The 22,080-nt window shown below is 45.8% G+C and overlaps 1 protein-coding gene across 2 annotated transcripts in view; it reads left to right on the top strand.

Annotated features, from left to right (window-relative positions):
• Positions 1-520: 520 nt before the first annotated feature.
• MYZAP (myocardial zonula adherens protein) overlaps positions 521-22,080 on the top strand; it is a 584,270-nt gene continuing 562,710 nt past the window's right edge. Inside the window, exon 1 of one of the 2 annotated variants that reach the window (XM_069222399.1) lies at positions 521-818. In XM_069222399.1, coding sequence (XP_069078500.1) covers positions 744-818 — 75 coding nt within the window. In that variant the 5' untranslated portion in view covers positions 521-743. The remainder of the gene's footprint in view (positions 819-22,080) is intronic. The other variant, XM_069222400.1, reaches the window with a different exon arrangement.

The following is a 22,080-nucleotide window of genomic DNA, read 5'->3' as shown; positions in this document are numbered from 1 at the left end:
AACTATGTACTTTGAGAGCTCTGCTGGTGTAAATCTACAGTAAAGACTGTCAGCTGCATGCATACACACCTATCTCTCGTTGCTGGTAAGTAGGAAATTTGGGCGTTGTGCATGATATGTCCAGTGATCTGTCATGCGCTTATGCGGTTGCAGGTAATCCAGCTAGTGTTGACAGTTTGCTGGTTCTCAGGGAGCAGCTGCTAATGCCATGGAAGAAGAGTCTCACATTCCTGCTCTTAATTACAGATGAAGCACGTCTATCAAGCACGCACAGGTGAGGCTGACAGAGCCTCACGTGGAACAGCTCCGCCTTCCTCGACTGCATCACCGCCAAGGCATCCGATGGCGGAAATGCGGTCCGACAGGTCTGGGAGGTAACTCGTAGGCCACAGGTACACGCACCGTTGCCCGGCAACGAAGGACATCCCTGATGTTAGGTGATCCAGGTGCAGCTGTGTCGGAGCTGGAGGCTAAGCGTACACAGACGTGCTCGTGCCCGTCCAGCAGCGCCTGTCCCCTTGCTGTGCGCGTCCTCGCGCATCAGAGCAAGCAGAAAGGGAAGGAACCTGTTGCTGGCTGCCTTCTTATCACAGGGCGTAGGAGTGAGGAACAGCTGGACTGTGTACAAAGGTGGAGTCCGCTGGGTCTTAGGAAGTCGCTGGGTGCGGAGAACGAACGGAGCAGCAGCTCCGCCGAAACAAGGGGCTCTGAAATAGCAGCACTTTTAGGAGGAGTTGGCAACCATGAGCACAATGATGAGATTTAACTGTGCCACGAGCACTGTCACCACCTCGGAGACACTGGAAGCCAGCAGGAAGGTAAGCGCGGCTATACCGTGACAGTACATCATTATTTTTTTAATAAATAAGTGCTCTTGTAACTCGAATGAGTTCCTAACAGTTAGAGTTAGTGCACTAAACTTATCAGCACTGCTCTACGTACTTTTTTAAGAGGTCTAAACTAATACAGTTTTCGTTCAGCTGCGAGGATAACAATCAGGCCTTTTTTAATTGCATTCCTGTTGCTTAAGCCCCGTATTCCGTGTAAAGCCGAGCGCGCTAAAACTACAAGTTCCACTGTGCAAAATAAACATGTTGAAGAAGTGCCGGCACATAACATGGTTTAATGTGATGCTTCTTCCGGACATGACCTGGTCACCCTCTTTCAGACCTCGGTGTAACACGCTGTGCAAGTCTACTTGAATGTTCATTTTTTATGCTATACGAGAGCTCTTCCTTGTTGTATCTGACTCGAGTCTGCCCTTTAGACCTCGCAAATGCCCGAAGTGCCGTTTGCACCAAAAAACGAGCCAAACCATACATTTCCATAACATATGCAGTTTAATATCTTTCATTCTCTGACTAGTCAAGCAAAACAACCCAAAACACGTATGAGCTCTTCTCAGTAGGCTCCACGTCATAAAACCCGTGCTTAAAACAATCACCGAGTGTATGTCGAGTCTGAGAAGTGAAATCTTGCAAACCATTCGCCTATACATTACAGTTGCTATTCTGTATGTGCTGTAACATATTTGTTACATATACTTTTTAAAATCCAAGTACACAACATTTAAAGATGTCAATCAACTAGGCGACACCTCCTGGCTAAAGGTAAATGCCTTTCCACATATAATGTGTCTCTCCACTTCATAAAAGTGATACTCTTGCTCACTCTCTTAAGCAAATGAAATATTATACAACGCATGATATCAGGTAAGGTGTATTCTTAGGCTGCAACATTTTGTGCCATTACTCTATTGCAACGTGTAGCATTCCACTTGCTACCTAATATAGTTGCAGCTTTATACATATTCCCAGCACTGAGCAGTTGTCCAGAAAACAGCCTGCCGACAAGAACACGGTTCCCTTTTGGACGAACCCAATTTGTTTCGGCAGGTTTGACCTTTTGAACACGTTTGCAATTAATACATTTCATATGTGTTTCAGGCATGTCACTCGAGATGCTCATCTTGTACAAATGTAAAATATGTGGAGGTCGAGTAGTTTTATTTCAGAGAAAAGTCATCCAGGCTGTTACATTGCGGCTGCTTTTTGGTAATTAGTCGAGCGATAAAAGCACACGCCCATTCGAAGCTAGGGCTGTTGATGCTTTAAGAATGCTGCTAAAACAAGTATACATTATAAAGGTGGAAAATAAAATGGCCCAAAATAAAAGGCAGATTCAGGAGAAACAACCAGTGGTCAGTGGAATACTAGTTTACACATTTTGAGGCGTGTTTGAATGAAGATGGCCTGCCAAGACTGGTACTATGTCTGTCACTTAATTAATCAACTACTAGTCTTAATTCACAGTGCAGTTGCTTGCACATAAAGGAAGCAGTAAGAATGTTGTCAATTTATGTTCTGATAACCTGGAAGCAATGAAGGGGCCTGAAACAACGTAATACAGTGGCATCGAGGCCTCCACGTATTTACACTGTATAATGTCATGGTGGTTAGCATCCCTGCTCAGATTATGCACCTAAAATGAAACACTTGTATGGTAGGCTTTGTAAGTCTAGAACATGTGGGGTACTTGCCCACGTAAGTCCTATGGATTCACTTTGCTTCCTGCTCTTGGAGTGTACAATAATTTCCTAAAAACTTTAAAAGTTGTTATGTCAGTCGGCAAAAGGGACGTGGGCAAGGTTTGGGGAGCACACAAATATTTACCTTCTGACACATGAGTTCTCAAATTTACGTTTCTGGATGTTGATTTTAAAACACTGCTAATGATGCACATGTTTTGTTGAAATAACAGTGGAACAGGGATTTAGAAACATGTCATCACTACACCCAAGGACACTTCCTGTTATTCAGACTGCTGGCTAATAGCTTTCTGAATTCCACATTAAATAAAACAAATAAGCATTGCACCCAATAACATAGTTTCCGGGCCTTAGATCACGTATCACAGCAATAAACGACTAGGACCAGACTGTAAATAAACTATTTAATTATTGCAACTCTAACAGTTCTTTAACAATAACAAAAGGGGAGGGGGACACAGGATGTTACAAACATCATCTGATATACCGAGTTGAACTGTTGATTGTAGTCAAGTAAAGCGAAAACAAGTTTTCATGCACAATGGCCATTCTAACAAACGCTTATGTATTATGCAGCCATATTACCTTGGAAGTTGCACTTGTACAAATGTCTTTTATTTTCTCTACTTTATGCTATTGTTTTATTGAAAACAGTACTAGATTTGAATGAACTAATGGCGGTAATTATATGTATTGTATGTTCAGAAGGGATGCTCACACCATGAGCCTAAACTGTGACAGCGTCATGAGACACTCGATTGGTTATTTGTATCACTTGAAGTGTACATAAACAAGTGACGTCAGATCAGTTGTATTGCACATTAAAGGGAAGGGTGATATATTTCATAAGCTGGCTATTCACGAACTACAGCACTCACTTCGCTGAGGTAGTTGTGGTACTTTACTTAGTTGGCACATGCACACTGTGTCATATTTTTAATCTCATTTGTCAGTATTGGCTGTAAGCACAATGGAAAACTCACAACGTGCAAATCACAGCTGGGAGTACAAAACATATCACTCTATGAAGTAGCATGACCTTTATTTCATACGCAAAATATTGGTCAACAAAAATACATGAGGTGTAGTGTGTACACCACTGAGAGTGTAAGTGATGTAGTTGTATGTAATAAGTATAGGGTGCCTGGATATCCTCTTTATAGCCAACTATCTGCCCCAGAACTGACCCAAGGCCAAAGCAGCCTCTTCTTGCCAATGTAAATGACAACATGTTTATATGATTATATATGTGTATGTATGTAATAAAATCCTTGGGTGCTTTATGTTGGTCGGGGCACTTGTCAAGCCGGCTTTCCTCTAATTGTATTGGGCTGTATAACTTAATATGTCCTTTCAGCGGATTTATGACTGATTTGAAATGTTGATATGACGTCTTATGGTGCTCTCGTTACATTATTCATAAAGACCAAGCAGCATTTAATAGAATTATATCTTTTAGTTCTACCTTCCCAAGAGGCTATTCATCTCTTCAAGCGATGCAAACCTTTCACCTGAATACAGATGACCCATTGCTGTTATGTGTAGGAGGCTGGACTGGCTTGTAGTGAGTACCAAGGGGTACTTGCACCTTGCACCAGGCCCAGTTATCCCTTATTAGTGTATAGGGTGTCTAGCAGCTTAGGCTGATAGATAATGGTAGCTTAGCAGAGCAGCTTAGGCTGAACTAGGAGACGTGTGAAGCTACTACAGTACCACTTAGTGTCATATGCACAATATCATAAGAAAACACAATACACAGTTATACTAAAAATAAAGGTACTTTATTTTTATGACAATATGCCAAAGTATCTTAGAGTGTACCCTCAGTGAGAGGATAGGAAATATACACAAGATATATATACACAATAGCAAAAATATGCAGTATAGTCTTAGAAAACAGTGCAAACAATGTATAGTTACAATAGGATGCAATGGGGAAACATAGGGATAGGGGCAACACAAACCATATACTCCAAAAGTGGAATGCGAACCACGAATGGACCCCAAACCTATGTGACCTTGTAGAGGGTCGCTGGGACTATTAGAAAATAGTGAGAGTTAGAAAAATAACCCTCCCCAAGACCCTGAAAAGTGAGTGCAAAGTGCACTAAAGTTCCCCTAAGGACAAAGAAGTCGTGTTAGAGGAATAACGCAGGAAAGACACAAACCAACAATGCAACAACTGTGGATTTCCAATCTAGGGTACCTGTGGAACAAGGGCAGCAAGTCCAAAAGTCACAAGCAAGTCGGAGATGGGCAGATGCCCAGGAAATGCCAGCTGCGGGTGCAAAGAAGCTTCTACTGGACAGAAGAATCTGAGGTTTCTGCAGGAACGAAAAGGGCTAGAGACTTCCCCTTTGGTGGACGGATCCCTCTCGCCGTGGAGAGTCGTGCAGAAGTGTTTTCCCGCCGAAAGAACGCCAACAAGCCTTGCTTGCTGCAAATCGTGCGGTTAGCGTTTTTGGACGCTGCTGTGGCCCTGGAGGGACCAGGAGGTCGCAAATTGGACCAGGAGAGAGAGGGGACGTCGAGCAAGACAAGGAGCCCTCTCAGCAGCAGGTAGCACCCGGAGAAGTGCCAGAAACAGGCACTACGAGGATGCGTGAAACGGTGCTCACCCGAAGTCGCACAAAGGAGTCCCACGTCGCCGGAGACCAACTTAGAAAGTCGTGCAATGCAGGTTAGAGTGCCGTGGACCCAGGCTTGGCTGTGCACAAAGGATTTCCGCCGGAAGTGCACAGGGGCCGGAGTAGCTGCAAAAGTCGCGGTTCCCAGCAATGCAGCCCAGCGAGGTGAGGCAAGGACTTACCTCCACCAAACTTGGACTGAAGAGTCACTGGACTGTGGGGGTCACTTGGACAGAGTCGCTGGATTCGAGGGACCTCGCTCGTCGTGCTGAGAGGAGACCCAAGGGACCGGTAATGCAGCTTTTTGGTGCCTGCGGTTGCAGGGGGAAGATTCCGTCGACCCACGGGAGATTTCTTCGGAGCTTCTGGTGCAGAGAGGAGGCAGACTACCCCCACAACATGCACAAGCAGGAAAACAGTCGAGAAGGCGGCAGGATCAGCGTTACAGAGTTGCAGTAGTCGTCTTTGCTACTATGTTGCAGGTTTGCAGGCTTCCAGCGCGGTCAGCAGTCGATTCCTTGGCAGAAGGTGAAGAGAGAGATGCAGAGGAACTCGGATGAGCTCTTGCATTCGTTATCTCAAGTTTCCCCAGAGACAGAGACCCTAAATAGCCAGAAAAGAGGGTTTGGCTACCTAGGAGAGAGGATAGGCTACTAACACCTGAAGGAGCCTATCAGCAGGAGTCTCTGACGTCACCTGGTGGCACTGGCCACTCAGAGCAGTCCAGTGTGCCAGCAGCACCTCTGTTTCCAAGATGGCAGAGGTCTGGAGCACCCTGGAGGAGCTCTGGACACCTCCCAGGGGAGGTGCAGGTCAGGGGAGTGGTCACTCCCCTTTCCTTTGTCCAGTTTCGTGCCAGAGCAGGGCTAAGGGGTCCCCTGAACCGGTGTAGACTGGCTTATGCAGAATTGGGCACATCTGTGCCCAACAAAGCATTTCCAGAGGCTGGGGGAGGCTACTCCTCCCCTGCCTTCACACCATTTTCCAAAGGGAGAGGGTGTCACACCCTCTCTCAGAGGAAGTTCTTTGTTCTGCCATCCTGGGCCAGGCCTGGCTGGACCCAGGAGGGCAGATGCCTGTCTGAGGGGTTAGCAGCAGCTGCAGTGAAACCCCAGGAAGGGCAGTTTGGCAGTACCAGGGTCTGTGCTACAGACCACTGGGATCATGGGATTGTGCCAACTATGCCAGGATGACATAGAGGGGGCAATTCCATGATCATAGACATGTTACATGGCCATATTCGGAGTTACCATTGTGAAGCTACATATAGGTAGTGACCTATATGTAGTACACGTGTGTAATGGTGTCCCTGCACTCACAAAGTTCAGGGAATTGGCTCTGAACAATGTGGGGGCACCTTGGCTAGTGCCAGGGTGCCCTCACACTAAGTAACTTTGCACCTAACCTTTACCAGGTAAAGGTTAGACATATAGGTGACTTAAGTGCAGTGTAAAATGGCTGTGAAATAACGTGGGCGTTATTTCACTCAGGCTGCAGTGGCAGGCCTGTGTGAGAATTGTCAGAGCTCCCTATGGGTGGCAAAAGAAATGCTGCAGCCCATAGGGATCTCCTGGGACCCCAATACCCTGGGTACCTCAGTACCATATACTAGGGAATTATAAGGGTGTTCCAGTAAGCCAATGTAAATTGGTAAAATTGGTCACTAGCCTGTTAGTGAAAATTTGGAAAGAAATGAGAGAGCATAACCACTGAGGTTCTGATTAGCAGAGCCTCAGTGAGACAGTTAGTCACTACACAGGTAACACATTCAGGCACACTTATGAGCACTGGGGCCCTGGGTTACCAGGGTCCCAGTGACACATACAACTAAAACAACATATATACAGTGAAAAATGGGGGTAACATGCCAGGCAAGATGGTACTTTCCTACACAACCCCCCCCCCCCCAAACGAAGGACAATAAGACTAGCCATGACCTGATGAGTCTTCATTGTCTAAGTGGAAATATCTGGAGAGTCCATCTGCATTGGAGTGGCTACTCCCAGGTCTATGTTCCACTGTATAGTCCATTCCCTGTAGGGATATGGACCACCTCAACAATTTAGGATTTTCACCTTTCATTTGTTTTAGCCAAAGTAGAGGTTTGTGGTCTGTCTGAACAATGAAGTGAGTGCCAAACAGGTATGGCCTCAACTTCTTCAGAGCCCAGACCACAGCAAAGGCCTCCCTCTCCATGGCAGACCAACGCTTTTCTCTAGGGGTCAACCTCCTACTAATAAAAGCAACAGGTTGATCCTGGCCCTCAGAATTAAGTTGTGATAGGACTGCCCCTACTCCTAATTCAGATGCATCAGTTTGGACATAGACTTTTTTAGAGTAACAAGGGCTTTTCAGGACAGGTGCAGAGCACATGGCCTGCTTCAGCTCCTCAAAAGCTTTCTGACAGTTTGCTGTCCATAATACCTTTTTAGGCATTTTCTTGGATGTGAGGTCATTAAGAGGGGCTGCAATGGAGCCATAGTTCTTAATGAACCTCCTGTAATACCCAGTGAGGCCTAGGAAGGCTCTCACCTGAGTCTGAGTGGTAGGGGGAACCCAATCAATAATTGTTTGGATTTTCCCCTGAAGTGGTGCAATCTGTTCCCCACCAACAAGGTGTCCCAGATAAACCACCTTACCCTGCCCTATCTGGCACTTTGAAGCCTTGATAGTGAGGCCTGCCTTTTGCAGGGCCTCCAAAACTTTCCATAGGTGGACCAGGTGATCATCCCAGCTGGAGCTAAAGACAGCTATATCGTCCAAATATGCTGCACTGAAAGCTTCCAGCCCTTGCAGGACTGTGTTCACCAACCTCTGAAAAGTGGCAGGTGCATTTTTCAAACCAAAGGGCATTACAGTAAACTGGTAATGTCCTCCAATGGTTGAAAATGCAGTCTTAGGTTTAGCATCTTCTGACAATTTGATCTGCCAATACCCTGCAGTCAAGTCAAAAGTGGTTAGATACTTGGCAGATGCCAGTGTATCTATGAGCTCATCTGCCCTGGGTATAGGGTGAGCATCAGTTTTGGTTACCAAGTTGAGACCTCTATAGTCTACACAAAACCGCATTTCCTTCTTTCCATCTTTGGAATGGGGTTTTGGTACCAGTACCACAGGAGAAGCCCATGGACTGTCAGAGTGCTCAACCACTCCTCGTTCTAACATTTTCTGGACCTCTTGCTTTATGCAGTCCCTGACATGGTCAGGCTGCCTATAGATCTTACTTTTGACAGGCAAGCTGTCTCCAGTATCTATAGTGTGCTCACACCAAGAAGTGGTACCTGGCACAGTAGAGAAGAGTTCAGAGAATTGATCTAGGAGATTTATGCAATTGTCTTTTTGCTCAGCAGTAAGACAATCAGCCAAAACTACACCTTCCACAAGAGCATCTTGTTCTGTGGAAGAGAAGAGATCAGGTAGAGGATCACTGTCTTCTTCCTGTCCCTCATCAGTTGCCATGAGCAGGGTGAGATCAGCCCTGTCATAGTAGGGTTTCAGGCGGTTGACATGGAGCACCCTAAGGGGACTCCTTGCAGTGCCTAAGTCAACTAAATAGGTGACTTCTCCCTTCTTTTCAACAATTGTGTGGGGACCACTCCATTTATCTTGGAGTGCTCTTGGGGCCACAGGCTCCAAGACCCACACTTTCTGCCCTGGTTGGTACTGAACCAAAACAGCCTTCTGATCATGCCATTGCTTCTGGAGCTCTTGGCTGGCCTGAAGGTTTTTACTGGCCTTTTTCATGTACTCAGCCATCCTTGATCTGAGGCCAAGTACATAATCCACAATATCCTGCTTAGGAGCTTTTAAAGGTTGTTCCCAACCCTCCTTTACAAGTGTGAGTGGACCCCTAACAGGGTGTCCAAAAAGAAGTTCAAAGGGGCTGAAGCCCACTCCTTTCTGGGGTACCTCCCTGTAGGCAAAAAGGAGGCATGGTAGAAGGATATCCCATCTCCTGCGGAGTTTTTCAGGGAGACCCATAATCATGCCTTTGAGAGTTTTATTAAATCTCTCCACCAGTCCATTTGTTTGTGGATGATAGGGTGTTGTGAACTTGTACGTTACACCACACTCCTTCCACATGGCCTTTAAGTATGCAGACATGAAATTGCTTCCCCTGTCTGATACTACTTCCTTTGGGAAGCCCACCCTGGAAAATATTCCCAGGAGGGCCTTTGCCACTGCAGGTGCTGTAGTGGTCCTTAAAGGAATAGCTTCAGGATATCTTGTGGCATGGTCCACTACCACCAAGATAAATCTATTGCCTGAAGCAGTAGTAGGGTCAAGGGGGGCAACTATGTCAACCCCTACCCTTTCAAAGGGAACCCCAACCACAGGCAGTGGAATAAGGGGTGCCTTTGGGGTGCCACCTGTCTTGCCACTGGCTTGACAGGTTTCACAGGACTTACAAAATTCCTTTGTGTCCTCAGACATTCTAGGCCAATGAAACAGGGGAACAATCCTGTCCCAAGTTTTCATTTGTCCTAGATGCCCAGCTAGGGGAATGTCATGTGCCAGGGTTAGGAGGAACTTTCTGTACTCCTGAGGAATCACTAATCTCCTGGCAGCTCCAGGTTTAGGATCCCTATGCTCAGTGTACAAGAGGTTGTCCTCCCAGTAAACTCTGTGAGAGTCACTGACATCCCCATTAGCTTGTTTGACAGCTTGCTGTCTGAGACCCTCTAATGTGGGATAGGTTTGCTGTGCCACACTCCGCTCCTCCCTGGCAGGCCCCTCTTCACCCAAAAGCTCAGCAGTGTCTGCTTCCAGCTCCTCTGGTGTAGGTTCTGCACAGGGAGGGAATTATTCTTCCTCAGAAGTAGAATCCACTGTAGAGGGAGGGATAGTAGGAAGTGGTTTGCTTCTACTAGCCCTAGCTTTAGGGAGCACTTGGTCCATTGTTCCAGGATCCAAGCTTCCCTGTCCTTTTTGCTTTTTGGCCTGAGCCCTTGTCAAAGCAAAAATATGCCCTGGGATGCCCAGCATTGCTGCATGGGCCTCCAACTCCACATCTGACCAAGCTGATGTCTCCAAATCATTCCCTAATAGACAGTCTACAGGTAAATCTGAAGCTACCACAACTTTCTTTGGACCAGTAACCCCCCCCCCAGTTGAGATTTACAACAGCCATGGGGTGGCTAAGTGTGTTGTTGTGAGCATCGGTTACTTGGTACTGGTGACCAAGTAGGTGTTGTTCAGGGTGGACCAGTTTCTCTATGACCATAGTCACACTGGCACCAGTGTCCCTGTAGGCCTGAACCTCAACACCATTTATTAGGGGTAGCTGCTTGTACTTATCCATATTAAGGTGACAAGCAACTAAGGTGGCTAGATCAATAGCCCCCTCAGAGACTAACACAGCCTCTGTGGCCTCCCTAACAAGGCCAACCCCAACTAAGTTACCAATAGTGAGCCCAGCTACTCCCTTGGATTGGCTATTAGTAGTTTTGCTCCCACCACCACTGCTATTAGTAGGGACACTAGGTGTAGCAGTAAGGGTTGTAGTGGTAGGAGGCTTGGTGCCTTTCTTTGGACAACTGGGATCTGTTGTCCAATGGCCTTTTATTTTACATAAATAGCACCATGGTTTCTTTTCCTTGTTCTGATTAAAAGAGGATTTGGGCCCACCACCCCCACCAGAGTGTTTTTGTGGGCCTGATGAAGACTCATTTTTAGATTTGTCCCCACCCTTGTCAGAAGACTTACCATCCTTCTTTTTGTTGCCATCTTTGTCACCCCCTGTATGAACTTTTCTGTTCACCCTTGTTCTGACCCATTTGTCTGCCTTCTTTCCCAATTCTTGGGGAGAGGTCAGATCAGAGTCCACCAAGTACTGGTGCAACAAATCAGACACACAATTATTAAGAATATGCTCTCTCAGGATCAAGTTATACAGGCCGTCATAATCAGTAACTTTACTGCCATGTAACCACCCCTCCAAGGCCTTCACTGAATGGTCAATGAAATCAACCCAGTCTTGTGAAGACTCCTTTTTGGTCTCTCTGAACTTTATCCTGTATTGTTCAGTGGTTAAGCCATAACCATCCAGGAGTGCATTCTTAAGAACTTGGAAATTGTTAGCATCATTTTCTTTCACAGTAAGGAGCCTATCCCTACCTTTTCCACTAAATGATAGCCATAGGATAGCAGCCCACTGCCTTTGAGGGACATCCTGTACAACACAGGCCCTCTCAAGTGCAGCAAACCACTTGTTAATGTCATTCCCCTCCTTATAAGGGGGAACTATCTTGTGCAGATTCCTGGAATCATGCTTTTTTGCAGGATGACTATGGGGAATACTGCTGCTGCCACCATGGGTTTCTAAACCCAGTTTCTGTCTCTCCTTCTCTACTTCTAAAGTCTGTCTATCCAAATCCAGCTGTTGCTTCTTGAGCTTCAGTCTGGTTTGTTCCACTCTCAATCTATTGAGCTCCCTTTCTAACAATCTGTCATCAGGGTGGGTGGGAGGGACATGCCTTGAAACAGAAGTATGGTGAGAATGGACAGAAGGAGACCTGTCCCTTACAGAAGCCACCCTAACAGCTTGGCTAACAGAAACATCACTACCAGTATGGTGAGAATAAATGCTTTTGCTATGATGTGAGACAACACTATTTATATGGTGTGGCTCATCATCATTACCAACTATGCTAGACTGTCTAGTAATGGGCAGGCTAGGAAGTTTCTTTCCTGAATCTTTTCCTGGGGGAGTCCCTGGATCAGATTGAGAACCATTAGCTACTTTTTCAACAGATGGGGCACTTCTTGCCTTATCCTGTTCTCTAAGCATGTTAAGTAACAGTTCTAAGGAAGGATTCTTCCCTACACTCAAACCTCTCTCTATGCAGAGACTCCTTGCTCCTTTCCAGCTAAGGTGATCATATGCAAGTTTGGACAGATCAACATTTTGGCCTGTGCCAGACATTTTTAGAGAGAGTTAAAGTGATAGTAAAAGATAAAAAGTTTGTCAGAGCTTTTAGAAAGACAGAGAAAAAAACTTTTAAAACTTTTTAGAACTTTTTTGAAAGTTAGAAGTACTTTTCAGCACTTAGAAAAGAGTGAAAAGAGGAAATGCAAAACTTTTTGGCTATGTGTATATACACTGACCTTGTTTTGTATATTTTTCTCTCATGAAAAGTACAATGACAAGAGTGGTAAGTAGTCTCAAAGCACTTATCCCACCACTGCACAACCAATGTAGGAGGCTGGTCTGGCTTGTAGTGAGTACCAAGGGGTACTTGCACCTTGCACCAGGCCCAGTTATCCCTTATTAGTATATAGGGTGTCTAGCAGCTTAGGCTGATAGATAATGGTAGCTTAGCAGAGCAGCTTAGGCTGAACTAGGAGACGTGTGAAGCTACTACAGTACCACTTAGTGTCATATGCACAATATCATAAGAAAACACAATACACAGTTATACTAAAAATAAAGGTACTTTATTTTTATGACAATATGCCAAAGTATCTTAGAGTGTACCCTCAGTGAGAGGATAGGAAATATACACAAGATATATATACACAATAGCAAAAATATGCAGTATAGTCTTAGAAAACAGTGCAAACAATGTATAGTTACAATAGGATGCAATGGGGAAACATAGGGATAGGGGCAACACAAACCATATACTCCAAAAGTGGAATGCGAACCACGAATGGACCCCAAACCTATGTGACCTTGTAGAGGGTCGCTGGGACTATTAGAAAATAGTGAGAGTTAGAAAAATAACCCTCCCCAAGACCCTGAAAAGTGAGTGCAAAGTGCACTAAAGTTCCCCTAAGGACAAAGAAGTCGTGTTAGAGGAATAACGCAGGAAAGACACAAACCAACAATGCAACAACTGTGGATTTCCAATCTAGGGTACCTGTGGAACAAGGGGACCAAGTCCAAAAGTCACAAGCAAGTCGGAGATGGGCAGATGCCCAGGAAATGCCAGCTGCGGGTGCAAAGAAGCTTCTACTGGACAGAAGAATCTGAGGTTTCTGCAGGAACGAAAAGGGCTAGAGACTTCCCCTTTGGTGGACGGATCCCTCTTGCCGTGGAGAGTCGTGCAGAAGTGTTTTCCCGCCGAAAGAACGCCAACAAGCCTTGCTTGCTGCAAATCGTGCGGTTAGCGTTTTTGGACGCTGCTGTGGCCCTGGAGGGACCAGGAGGTCGCAAATTGGACCAGGAGAGAGAGGGGACGTCGAGCAAGACCAGGAGCCCTCTCAGCAGCAGGTAGCACCCGGAGAAGTGCCAGAAACAGGCACTACGAGGATGTGTGAAATGGTGCTCACCCGAAGTCGCACAAAGGAGTCCCACGTCGCCGGAGACCAACTTAGAAAGTCGTGCAATGCAGGTTAGAGTGCCGTGGACCCAGGCTTGGCTGTGCACAAAGGATTTCCGCCGGAAGTGCACAGGGGCCGGAGTAGCTGCAAAAGTCGCGGTTCCCAGCAATGCAGCCCAGCGAGGTGAGGCAAGGACTTACCTCCACCAAACTTGGACTGAAGAGTCACTGGACTGTGTGGGTCACTTGGACAGAGTCGCTGGATTCGAGGGACCTCGCTCGTCATGCTGAGAGGAGACCCAAGGGACCGGTAATGCAGCTTTTTGGTGCCTGCGGTTGCAGGGGGAAGATTCCGTCGACCCACGGGAGATTTCTTCGGAGCTTCTGGTGCAGAGAGGAGGCAGACTACCCCCACAACATGCACAAGCAGGAAAACAGTCGAGAAGGCGGCAGGATCAGCGTTACAGAGTTGCAGTAGTCGTTTTTGCTACTATGTTGCAGGTTTGCAGGCTTCCAGCGCGGTCAGCAGTCGATTCCTTGGCAGAAGGTGAAGAGAGAGATGCAGAGGAACTCGGATGAGCTCTTTCATTCGTTATCTCAAGTTTCCCCAGAGACAGAGACCCTAAATAGCCAGAAAAGAGGGTTTGGCTACCTAGGAGAGAGGATAGGCTACTAACACCTGAAGGAGCCTATCAGCAGGAGTCTCTGACGTCACCTGGTGGCACTGACCACTCAGAGCAGTCCAGTGTGCCAGCAGCACCTCTGTTTCCAAGATGGCAGAGGTCTGGAGCACACTGGAGGAGCTCTGGACACCTCCCAGGGGAGGTGCAGGTCAGGGGAGTGGTCATTCCCCTTTCCTTTGTCCAGTTTCGCGCCAGAGCAGGGCTAAGGGGTCCCCTGAACCGGTGTAGACTGGCTTATGCAGAATTGGGCACATCTGTGCCCAACAAAGCATTTCCAGAGGCTGGGGGAGGCTACTCCTCCCCTGCCTTCACACCATTTTCCAAAGGAAGAGGGTGTCACACCCTCTCTCAGAGGAAGTTCTTTGTTCTGCCATCCTGGGCCAGGCCTGGCTGGACCCCAGGAGGGCAGATGCCTGTCTGAGGGGTTGGCAGCAGCAGCAGCTGCAGTGAAACCCCAGGAAGGGCTGTTTGGCAGTACCAGGGTCTGTGCTACAGACCACTGGGATCATGGGATTGTGCCAACTATGCCAGGATGGCATAGAGGGGGCAATTCCATGATCATAGACATGTTACATGGCCATATTCGGAGTTACCATTGTGAAGCTACATATAGGTAGTGACCTATATGTAGTACACGGGTGTAATGGTGTCCCCGCACTCACAAAGTTCAGGGAATTGGCTCTGAACAATGTGGGGGCACCTTGGCTAGTGCCAGGGTGCCCTCACACTAAGTAACTTTGCACCTAACCTTTACCAGGTAAAGGTTAGACATATAGGTGACTTAAGTGCAGTGTAAAATGGCTGTGAAATAACGTGGGCGTTATTTCACTCAGGCTGCAGTGGCAGGCCTGTGTAAGAATTGTCAGAGCTCCCTATGGGTGTCAAAAGAAATGCTGCTGCCCATAGGGATCTCCTGGGACCCCAATACCCTGGGTACCTCAGTACCATATACTAGGGAATTATAAGGGTGTTCCAGTAAGCCAATGTAAATTGGTCACTAGCCTGTTAGTGACAATTTGGAAAGAAATGAGAGAGCATAACCACTGAGGTTCTGATTAGCAGAGCCTCAGTGAGACAGTTAGTCACTACACAGGTAACACATTCAGGCACACTTATGAGCACTGGGGCCCTGGGTTACCAGGGTCCCAGTGACACATACAACTAAAACAACATATATACAGTGAAAAATGGGGGTAACATGCCAGGCAAGATGGTACTTTCCTACATTATGTTAGCGTTATGTCCACAGCCCAAAGTCCACTCCTATTGCTCATGGACTTTATGATTGTCTTTGACCACGTACAGCTCTCATCTTCCTTTTTGCTAGCTTCACCCTATAGAAATACCATATACATACATGTATCCTACGTAATGTCAACTGTGGTGTCAAGCTTGAGTTGCAACCCAGTAGCAAACAAAGGGGGCCCTCTGCCTGCTTCGGGATGTCTCCTGTCACTATTCCTGATGCGTAATGCCAATTAAATGCTATGTTTCTTTGAAAATAATATGGGTGTTTTTTTTCCTAAATGGAAGGTCTATAGCCTGTCTGAAAATGCTGGATAGTAGAATGAAGAAAGCCCTGAAATGGTTAATTTGCTCAGGATTTCAAAGAATAGGACAGGACTATCAAAGCAAGGCTATTGTCCAGGAAATAAGAGAATCTCAAACTGCAAACTTGGACTAGATAAAGGAGAGGCTATCTAAGGTGGGTGCTAACACCAAGAACCAATAAAGGAGAACTTAGCATACCAAGTACTAACCATGAGGAACAATCTCTGGCAGCAGTAATAGGACTGCAGATGACTGAATCAAAGAAGCAGATGGATTGAGGAGAAACAGAAATCCAGTGCAGGGCATAATGCTGTCCCTGTCCTTAGCTACCCTTATCAAAGAAATGACATCCCGCTGCAGGTCAAGCTTACAAACAAATACTGGCAAATAGGATAACCATTAAAGCAAATGGATTGTGAAATTAGATACGTAGACATTGCAACCTCAATGGTTAAGGTATATGGTTATGCACATGAGCTTTGTATCGAGAGCTGGAAGCCTTAAACATATGTGTATTCCTCTGTTTGCTTGTTCAGTAACAAAGCCTTTACTGGAATGCTGCAATGCAGTGCTCAAGCACCAACCCAGGTTCTTCTTGACAATGATCAAAGGTAGTTTATCCAAGTAACCTCAGAACGTTTTCACTAAAGTGCCATTTTCTTTGTTTTTGTGTCACCTTCTGCTGCACAACGGCCTATCAAACTGTGTACATTTTTAAAGACAACCTAGTTGGGAATTCAGCAACCTACTTTAGGCCCATTACCTTTTTGATTTTAACCTCTGTTAAAGCGTGATACCTATAACTTGCCTTAGTCTTCATGTGTTTATGTTGAAATTACACCCTCTCCGTCATACACACAATACGAAAAATAAGAGTCCCTATATATGTTAAGACTATGAGGATGCAGGCAATGACCCTGTTTTTTCATTATTAAAAGCACATACCTAAAAAAAAAAAAAAAAAAAGCCCAGTGAATGTGAGAGGCCACGTTGTGCAAAGTCGTATGTGACTTTTAACGTGCACTGGAGAGAAATGCCCATTTACTTTAATTCTCCCAAAGTGCTGGATTCTGTCAACACCAGGGCACACATTGCTTATTGCCATGTCATCCCTGCTGAACCAGGTCTACATTCATATCTCAGTGATAGCTGTAACCACATTTAAGAACACTGAAAGGCATATATAACTTATGGTGAAACTAGTGCATCTGAAGAACCTCTCGTCAGATTTTGTTTCTAACCCATTTTTATAATCCGTGTAATGTTACTTTTAGACAGTTTGGTTCATGCATTACAAACAGATTGCCTAAGACTGACTTCAATTAACCTTTCTGTTGCTAATTAGCTTGAAAGCTCGCCTACTGTTTTATCTGGGACCAACAATGGTTTCTAGTACCCTGACCAGGAGTTAGGGATCTTGCAATCCTTGTCACAAAACTTGATTCTCTAATTAAGTGACTGGGGGAGAGAGACAAAAAGTACAGCTCTTACTAACAATCAAAACTCTGTTTCATCTTGGAATATGGTGGCGGTATCCTGTGAGATTTAAGGGCCTGAAAGAAAACCCTCAGATTTAAGTGATGTCACGTTATAATAAAATCAGTGTGTTGTAGTTCAGGGAAAGTGTATGCTCTAAAAGAATGTTTTCCTGTTAGCCGTATCAAACAAGTGAGTGCAGACAGAAATTTGCTGATTGGAAACTCCCTCTTACAAATTTTTAGTATAAAAATACTCATTCAGGGAGCCAACAAAGTGTTATTTTGAACAACGGTGGGTAATGAACTTCCGTTACTTTTGTCTCAGTTGTTACTCCACACTGTATGAGGCACAAACATATGTCACATGCTACTACAAATCATCGTTACACACATGTTGCGGAGAAGACATCTCACAGGAGCTACATAGGGGTTCAAGGGGGATAGCCATTCATTATAACTAGGCTTCTCATCACTATCATGCTCATGCAAATGCGGGTAGAAACCTGGCAGAAGGGTGTTCAAGGTTGGGGTTTATGTTGGCCAAACACCTAAGTTGTCACCCACTGATCCTGATGTAAGCAAGCTCCTACACATAACTCACCCATAGTGTAATCTGAGAAAGCCCTGCAAAAACAACAGGAGTTGTCAGTGCGTTATTGGTTATAGCATAGTATGATGGCCTGCTCTAACAGGAATGTAATGTTCCCTCTCGAGTTCCTCGATGGTATCCAGCAACTTAGTAGTTGATGTGACCTTAAAGTCTTTTCGGATCCTTGAAGCAAGAAGAAAAGAAGACTTGTTCTCTCTTTTGTCTCTGCCCCTTTGGACTGAACTTGAATACCTGTACTGGAGAAGTTTATTCCACAGATTATCCCTTAGACCTTCTGCTTTGCCTGCTTTCTGTTGACCCGTCGCATTCTCAGATGTCTGTTCAAGCTGGTAGCTATGGAAGCTCAAGGAGAAACAGAGTAGACTGCAGATTGCCCTTCATGAAACAGCTTATTTACAGCCAACCCCATAGTTAGCTGTGAAGAAGCTTACTGAGGGATATTTGTCTGAAGGTTGATGGCTAACTGGTAGGAATCAGTCACCAAATTGGGAACTGTAGCTCTCCTTATGTGACTGCTATCACAATATACTCCTGTGGGATAAAACATTACTGCTGAAAAATGTAGATAATTTCTGAAAACCTTCAGATGAATGGTAAAGTGCCTCCACCTGTCTAGAAAATATTTTGTATCCCTCGCCTCTCTCAACATGAGGTCCAAGTCAGAGCTATAAGACCTGATCAGCTTTTGCCTACCAGTCATTTCTCCTGGAGACAGAACTGCAGAAGTAATCATAGGCATCCAGTGACCATTGATTTAGTGTCCGTATTTGTCATCTTCCACAAACTGGAGCTTTTTATTCAACTCTAAAGGAATGTGTGTGACCACATGGAGCCCACCCACATAGGTCCCATTCATTTGGGACCCTTTTCAGTGATGTAACTTGACTGCCCTTATCCTGGTCTGGTAGTCTGTTGTGCATAAGTCTGGGTGCAACTAATTTCTGTAGGCATTGGAGTGATTGCTTGGGATCCGGCCTTAGATCTTTCATCTTGGATACAGTACTCGATGATGAGGTCACAGAGGGGCTGTGTTACTATGGGCACTTTTACATGTGTCACCTATGGCAAGGTCTAAAGCATGTAGTGTCAGTGAGGTGGGAGGTCTGTACGTAGCTTGGTGTTGCAAAGGGCAGGTAGGATGGTAGTGAGTAGAGGGCAGATCTCTAGACTGTTGTGAGGGGATGAGAGATGATAGTGGGGCAGCAGCCCTTTGTCTCCCACAGCTCTTTGGTGAGTTCCACAAAAGATTTTTGGAATAACATCCTTGACACCTACTGTTTCCAGCCCATCAATAATTATATGGTCCGCAAAATTAGTACAAACCTGTCATGTTTCCCATTGAGATTTTGGTTGTTAAAAGCAACCATAATTTGCAGAGCAAATTGTGGAGGAGACTAAGGAATTATGGGAAATTGATATTGGAATTACCAGGCCACTTTGCAATTCCTCATTTCTCAGGGATTCTCAGTGTTCAACCTATAATTCCATTCAATTACACCCCCGATGTAACAAGACTCAGGCACCGTTAACTCTGGGGAGAGGAGTAAATACTCCAACCACCTTACCCAAATACGGGGCACTTGCAATGAAGCCCTTATACAGATATTCCTTTCATGAAAGATCCTGCAGCTTTTTTTTTCATTCCGGAGTAAGAGGCTTGTGTACACCCACATTAGGCTTAAAACCGTCTAGACATTATTTTACAAAAAAGAGTGGTCGTTCTTTCTTAAAAAAGGTCCTCGTGTTTGTGTTGTTCCTTATTTTTCCTTCACTAGTCATAGCAGGTTGTTGGATAAATGTAAAGTTGCTGAGGGTCCTATGTGAAATATTTGTCATGATAGAGGGCTATCTTTTTCCTTCTATGCAGAAAGGTTGTTTGGGAGTGTCTAAGAACATTATCCAAGCTAGAAGGAAGGCAAGGCCCCTAGTACTCTCAGGCATCACACTCGACTTCTTAGATGGTTTTAACAAACTTTGCTTGGCTGCACTCCCCTCAACTCCAGCCAGCTGAACATTAGAAAACACCGGATTCTCCCAACCATCCTTATTATTAGACCCAGAGTACGATGTGGTCAAACTACCAGTCTCCAAGAGGTCAGACAATGTAAAGAAGGTCTCCAGAGCCTCTTGGGTTTCATGTACCTCTTTAGCACTATGGACCTTCAAAGCTGATGCTCCTTCAAGACAAAAGGGCTTTTGGGAGGCCTCTTCAACCAAAAGAAGAGTCTGTCCAGTACCACAGCCTCTTGAACCAAAGGCAGAGTCTGACCAGTACCACTACCATCATCAACAGCCTCACTGTGGCTCAGCACCTGAGTCAAGTTGTTTGTATCAGCAGCAACATGAGCCCCTGATGGTGCTGGCAGAGGACCAGATTTAGTAGCGGGCATTGCAGACAGTTCAAGAGTTAGAGGCAGAGGCGAGGAGGTAACAGTCACACAGGCCGCTCCTCTTAGGCCAAAAGAGTCTGACATTGTTCTTTTAACTGATGAGAAGAACCCTCTGCTGAGGCTTTTACCTGCGTGCATACCTTAGTAGCCTGCTTCCTGGGTGAAAGTGCAGGCCCTGGGGCACTCTCACAGTGAAGCACATTGTCCCTCTTGGGGGCCTCCTGCTTGTTCTGCTTGCTTTGCTCCACTCCTCCTTAGCGGCTGAGCGCTGGGAAGATACCTCCACCAATCGGGACCCCAGCATCCCCACAAGGCGATCAATCCTCCAACAGTGATCCTTGCACAGATCCTAATGCCTTGGGCTTATTGGGATCCTTCCTGTGTGGTTTGGGCGCCAACTGAGCCATGGCAGCAACTGCAATGGCGACTGCCTCTATGATCATTTGAGCTAGCCGTCCATCCTGACTGCATACGCTGTGGGCGTAAGCGAGAGGTAACCACGCCAGTCCCTGCAGCTCTGGCCAGCTGTCCACTTTGCGAGGTTGGCATCTTCTCCTCCACTTTCTGCGTTTAAGCTCAGGGGACCGAGGACCAACCCCCTCACCCTTGTGCTAAAACAGGACAATCAGCAACATGAAAGGCACCTGTGATAGACTTGGAGATATGCCACTGCTTCCTCCCACAAGCTGCAGCACTACCTCGAGGTCAATATGAAACATGTACCCAGCTGGCAGGCATTGTGTCAAATGTGACCGGTGGCTGGGAAATGTGCTGGTATAAGAAAAGCAGCACAGCAGTATCCGATTCATTCCAGGCCCGCTCTCTATACATTCAGCAATGTTTGTCACTGTCTAGATAGGAAGGTCCATAGCATTCTCCTTTGATCCCTGGAGAGGTATGAAGGTGAGCCAGCCCTGTGCCTCCATCTTGCAGCTTCCTCTAGTAATCACCTGACAGTAATAAGCTCCCTTTGAACAAAGTCAGAGATGCTAGTGAGGATGAGCTGCTATGGGACCCAGATGGAGTACAACTAATCCCAACTAATGCAACTTTACGAGAGGTGTGCGGTTCGGCATTTCCGTTGGCTTCCTCGGGGAGCCTGCTCCTGAATACTCCTCAGAATCCGGAATTAGTGCAGATTGACCAGCCAGACCTGCTAATAAAGATACTCCCTCTCTCGCATCCATATACAACCTGCTCTTACTACATAGAGAATAATACGAAGACACAGGTTGTACTAAGGAAAATGTCTAAAAATATAAATATTCTCCAAGGCTACCTCAATGATATAGAAAGTCAATCTGCCAGCCTGTTGTTATCTATGCATGGTATTAAAGTTCAAATGAAACAACATGAATGCAACGTGATAACCTCCGGGTGTTGAGGATACCAGAGGGAGATGGCACCCAGAAGGTACATTGTTTATCTGTTTCAACAGGCCTTTCCCAACTTAGTGACTGGAATACAGACTGCCAAGTACAGTGTGCGCACAGGTTCCCCTTCCATAAACCTAAACAAGGCTGTGCTGCTAAATATCGAAGGACTATTCTGATTCACATACGGAACTTTATGTTCCGGCAGCTTATCTTCCAGCTAGCCCACCTTAACAACCCAGTTAAAGCCTGCAGAGTAGATTTCTTTGTAAGGTCTGACTTCTGCTGTGAGATAGAGGGGCGAGTATGGCCACTGCGGTAGACAGTACCATATTTTTTTAATCTTGAGGGTAACTTTGCTGGAACCTGCTAACTTTAGGATTACCTGTAAGGGCAAACGATCTTACTGCCAAGATCCAGAGAAGGCTCAGGACTTGCTGCAATCATGGAAAGAATCTAAAGTCTAGCTGTGTGGGAGCCTGGACTCTAATACTCAATGAGGGATTAGAGAAAAATATTCTTGATCAATTTTTGATTGGTATTGTTTTCAGAATGT

Source organism: Pleurodeles waltl, chromosome 3_1 (genome assembly GCF_031143425.1).
Source record: "Pleurodeles waltl isolate 20211129_DDA chromosome 3_1, aPleWal1.hap1.20221129, whole genome shotgun sequence".
In the NCBI taxonomy this organism is placed as follows: Eukaryota; Metazoa; Chordata; class Amphibia; order Caudata; family Salamandridae; genus Pleurodeles; species Pleurodeles waltl.
This window is presented reverse-complemented; position numbering and strand designations above follow the sequence as displayed.